We start from the raw sequence: 5726 nt of genomic DNA on the forward strand, positions 1-5726 counted from the left end.
GACATATGAAAATTCAAAATGAGCGAGTTTTGGTACGAGTGGAGTGTTTGAAGTTAGTGGTAATTTATAGTAATAAAAATATGACCGTGTTTTTACTGTAGAAAAATTGCGGTTAACGGATTTACTTAGACCGCTAGTAGCCTGACTTCATTCGCACAGATTTCCTGAAACCGCCAGCGTCTAATCTTCGACCATGCGCTTTTTGACAACCCTCCAGTACTTTAACAATAGTAAAAAATCCACTTTTCCAATCCTCCTGGCTGAATATATTTTTCGGTATATTGAGTTCCCTAGTAACTTCTCTTACCTTGTTTCCACCGATGAATACAAAGTTGTCAGACTATAGTTTGGTAGTGGCAAGGAGGGAGAAATGTTGGAAAACCCAATGAAAGCTTTACATCAAGGAACAAAGAAAAAACGCTCTGCGTATCGGGCGAAAAGATTCAACTCACCCATCCCCAAAAACCCATTTCAATTCCTTCTGCAACCCTAATCTTATAAACAACTTCCATGGTTTTCACAATTTCTTCTAGCTAAACCCCTTATCCATGGTTTTCACAAGATTCAAGATGTAGTCTTTAAAAGTTTTGGGTAAAGGTCTGATTAGATGATTGGTGTTACTTAAACCTAATTTATGGTGATGAATTTTTTTTCTATTTCTTGGCTGTGGTCTTTACAATAAATCTATCCTTCGATTCAAGCAAGATTTTAATTCTGAAGAATTGATTTAACTGATTTGATGGTCTTTTTTACACGGATCTGATTTTATCAAAATGATGTTGTCTACGCCTGCGGGAAGAACAATTCGTCATGAGCTTTGAAATTTTTCTCTCTGTTAAACGACGGGTTTTCAATTCAGCGGGTCCTCACTACAAGTTCCTAGAAGTACTGTTTATCCGCTCTGTTGCTGTTGTATGCTCAGACCAATTTTATATTTCACCCTTGGATATAAAGAAATTGAAGTGGCAAATGGAGATTTAAACAGGTAACCCTAAGCCTATTTTCTTGTTGTAACCAATTTCAATCCTTCTTCTTCTACCCCATGTTTTCTGCAAAACCTTTTTCACAGAATTTGTTTAATTCTAAAAATTAAAATTAAAAATAAATCTAAAAGAGTTCTCTATGATACTTTCACCTATAAATATGGCTCAAACCAATCACTTTTACCTCACCCATATACCCTTTCTCCCTAGTTCCTTGCCTGTTTTTCCTTAATCATTTAATGTTCTGTTTTCCTTTTGGTTGGTTTCTCTATGTATAGCCGTAGCATTAGAGATGTTGCATACAATGGTTTTCTTGTTTCTCATGCTAGGAATGCTTATTTTCCTGTTAGAGATTGGCAACATCAGCTGGTTGGTTTCTTTTTAACAAAAATGAACAAAAACTTTTTTTTTCTTAAGAAATGCTCTAAGGTACAGATAGAAGCTTACTGGTGAAATTTCAGTTAGCAAGCTTGGTAGGGGTTTTTATTTGATCAAGTTTGAGTCTAGATTTGAGTATTTTAATGTCCTTAGGAAAGGAACTAGGGTGATTTATGGAGACACTTTCATGTTTCAACCATATAACTTCTCAGTTCTCCCTGATAACTTTGAAATCACTACTTAAATTTTTAAGATTTCACTCCACAAGCTTTACCCTGAGCAAACTAGAATCCTCAATGTCATAGAGAACACTCAAAACTTTGGAGTACTAATAGATTTTGATGAACCTATTCACCACTATAATGGTTACATCACCATGAAAATTAGGCTTAAACTTGATATTACTCAACCACTTCAATTTGGTACAACTGCACCTAATGATCGAAGGAGTGTCAACGGAATTTATTTTGTCTATCAAGAGCTTCCAAGATTATTTTGCAGACATTGTCACAAACTAGGACATGAGCACCAACTGCATTGATGTTTACCTTCTCAACCACCGAGAATTGCTGCTATAAGATCCACCACAAGTACCTCTCCAAACTAATCTTCATGATCTTGGACCTTTTATAGAACCTGAGTATGATGATGACTATTTTCAATAGATGCTGCAAAATGTGGACATTGAAGAACCTGATACTGATTGGAGTGACTGGGTTTCAACCCCTGTTGAATCCCATGCTATCTCTGATCAAGACAAGTATGAGATTTCTTTCTTCATCAAAGAGGGTTACCGACAAGAAGGTTTTCACTCTGGCACATGCTCAGACTCATCAAGATCCATATCAGAAGCATGGCTAGTTGAACAAAATGGCACTTTTGAGACTCATAGCTCTGAACTGATATCTCACTCACCACCTCAACCTTCTGAGATACAACAGTGTTTCAGTCCTACAATCTTCCTTGTCTCTGACATAGAAGAATCAGAACTCATATCAGACTGTGACTTGCCAAGCCCAGCCATAAAGAGACTCAACCCTGAGCAACAAACTTATCTTAATAGTACAGGTATCGGTTCTTCACCAGCTCCACATGTTTTAAGAACATTCAATAATGAAGAACTTGATCAATGGATTAATTTCTACCGGCCTGCTAAAAATATCAAGCTTGACAATTTGGAACTTCCAGTATGTTCTCCATTTATCATTTCCATCATTTGCACGCTCAGTTCTGCTTTTATTGAGGACAATTCCACACAGCCTACCACTACTGCACCACCTGCAGACATTCAACATTGACAACACCAACATTTACCTTTTTAAGACATACCCAATGCAACAAAGACACATTCAAGGGCCGGTGGATATCACTTTTCTTTTTTGTTCACTCTGTTTATATTCCATATCTTAATATGGTATGCTTGCTAGTCTCTCAGTTACTAATTTTGGTCCACTCTGTTAATACTCCATATCACTATCTATAATATGCTTTCTAGTTTCCCAGTTACTATCTAGGCTGAGCTGGTGGTTTACACATTTTTTGCTTGCTCACTCTGTTTGTATGTCTTCATATATATAGAAATTTACCTGGTATTGTATGCATATAACTATACTGTTAAATTCTGCCCCTTAAGTCTTATAAAATGCACATTACTTAACTTAAGAACAATACCCCTGCCCCATTAGTCATCTTTCTGAATTTCTTTGAATTACATAAGCTTACATTGACTTATCTTCATTCTGAAGTTGCACTGATTTGGTTAGCCATGTATTACCTCAAATTGGTTAAGATTACTTGAGTTACTTAAACCTCTTAGAATTGTTCACTACATACCCATTCGATAACCTCAAGTTTCCCTTATTAGTCTGTTTTTTGAATTTCTTTCAATTCTATAAGTGTTCCTTGAATATATTCTTTCTGATATTACTCTGCTCTGTTTAACCCAATAATTCCTCAAATGGTTTAAGACTATTTGAGTTTACTTCTTTTTAGACTACTTCATTACAATCCCATTCTATTCTATCAAGTTTCACCTGGGTTTTGAAACATAGTTTTATGAGTCATCTTAATTTTACCAAAAACTTAGACTGTCTTTATAACCTTGAACTCTGTTATTTTTTGGCATCTCTTCAACTTAGTACTCAGCATCTTAAGCTTAGTCTTTGTTGAAGTCTTGAATTTTGTTGGTTTTAGCATTTCCTCAACGCTTGATTACAATTCCTATATTATTCATCTTTGTGTAGTTATAAAAGCTTCAGAATCCTTGTATTTGCCTAAGTTAACACTTTTAAAACCCATTTGATTTGTCACATCTCCTTCCCATATAGTATGCAAAATACTCTCCAATGAAAGTTATAAATTTCGTAGTCTAACCGTTTCATCTCCTAATTATCACCAAGACTCTTCTCTTCTCATAAATCCCACTTAACCTTAGGTCTCCCATCTTCTCAAAAAAGCCCATTTAAACCTATTTTCAAACCGAACTTAAACTTCTCCTATCCTTCCGATTGCAAAGCCCTTTTAGACTAATTTTTCCGTTTTCATTATGACTATCCTATCTTGGAATTGTCAAGGCATAAACCTCCCACCCTCAATTCAGCATTTGAAAGGACTAGTTTCTCTTCACAAGCCTAGCATCCTATTTCTCTCTGAAACTCTAGTTAACGATCAACACATAAGAAGATTATCACAATCCCTTCAATTCAATAATTATTTCAACATCCCAAAAATCGGAAGGCGAGGCAGACTATGCTTAATGTGGGAAGATAACCTAAATATCCAAATACTACTTCAATATCAAAATTACATCCACATAAAACTTACGCCACCACTTCCAGAACAACCATGGTTCTTCACGGGTATCTATGGCCCTCCGTATCCAGATATAAGAAAAAATCTTTGGAAATAATTTCCAACAATCTTCAACAATATCAATCCATATACACCATGGTTATTGATAGGATATTTCAACGACGTCCGAAATCAATCGGAAAAAAAAGGAGGAAGGCAAGTAACATATGCTCAATCTCAACCTCTCCTCACTCTGATGGACCAGATGGGTTTTATAGATTTAAGATTCCGAGGATACCCATACACTTGGACAAACAACCAAATGGGGCAAGATAATATCCTAGAAAGATTGGATAGGGCTTTGGCAAACCAACTGTGGCGAACGGAAAATCCCCATGCGGAAGTTACTCACCTTCCAAGAATAGCATCTGATCATGCCCCATTACTACTTCAGAAGAAAGCAATAAATTTGCAAGGAACAAAAAACTACAAATTCGAACACCTTTGGCTCTCTCATCCCCAACTCAAGCAAGTAGTCGAATCGTCTTGGGAACAACAACAAGATAATGAAACTACACCCAACCTCAAGCTAAAGCTCATTACAACAGGACAAACTCTCTTAGAATGGAACAAAGAAACTTTTGTCCACCTACCAACTAAGATCAAGAAATCGACAGCCAAGATAAAGCACGCCCAACACCAATGTGCATCCCAAACAGGCTCAGATCTGGAGCTTTGGATGATTCAAGAAAAACAACTGAGAATAGAGCAAGAAGAACTATTACAATGTCATGTGACGTACTGGCAACAAAGATCCAGAATTCAATAGCTTCAATCAGGCGATCTCAACACAACATTTTCCATACTAAAGATACCATTCACAGAGCCTGTAACGATATACAACAACTACAAGACCCTCAAAACAACTGGATTAGCAAAAAAGAAGACGTTGATCATCTCATTCTGGATCACTATTCTCAACAATATACGGCCCCACCTACAGAAATAAATGAAGATATTTTTACAAATATCAGACCTAGGTTGACTCCTAGACAATCGGACCTACTTACGAAGGAAGTAACTGCATCAGAAATCAAAAAAACACTTTTCTCCATAAATTCCGAAAGTGCTCCAGGTCCGGATGGCTATACAAGTAAGTTTTTTAAAGTTTTCTGGGAAACAACCCACCCTCAATTGATAGCAATGGTTAAGGATTTCTTTAATAATCTTAATATGCACCCTCTCATGAATCACACAAACATAACACTAATACCTAAAGTTGACCACCCTTCAAAACCTTCACAATTCAGACCAATAGGACTCCGTAACGTCACATATAAAATCATCTTAAAAATATTAGTCAACCGAATTAGACCTATTCTCCCCTTTTTAATAATCCCTTTCCAAAGTGCTTTTGTGGTCGCAAAGATCAATACACGACAATATAACAATTCCTAGGGAACTCTTCCATCATATCAGAACCTCAAAACCCACCAAAGATCCAAAAATAGCTCTCAAACTAGACATCCATAAAACCTATGACAACCTAGACCGGGGATTCATCAAAACATCATT

The 5726-nt window shown here is 36.4% G+C and overlaps 1 protein-coding gene across 1 annotated transcript; it reads left to right on the plus strand.

The window, feature by feature from the left end:
• The first annotated feature begins 276 nt into the window (after positions 1-276).
• LOC113303850 lies at positions 277-2962 on the plus strand. Its single transcript, XM_026552935.1, has 2 exons — positions 277-985; positions 2027-2962. The coding sequence occupies exon 2, from the start codon at positions 2027-2029 to the stop codon at positions 2657-2659; it is 633 nt and encodes a 210-aa protein (XP_026408720.1). The 5' UTR covers positions 277-985; the 3' UTR covers positions 2660-2962.
• Positions 2963-5726: the final 2764 nt, after the last annotated feature.

This window comes from Papaver somniferum, chromosome 8 (genome assembly GCF_003573695.1).
Source record: "Papaver somniferum cultivar HN1 chromosome 8, ASM357369v1, whole genome shotgun sequence".
NCBI lineage: Eukaryota > Viridiplantae > Streptophyta > Magnoliopsida > Ranunculales > Papaveraceae > Papaver > Papaver somniferum.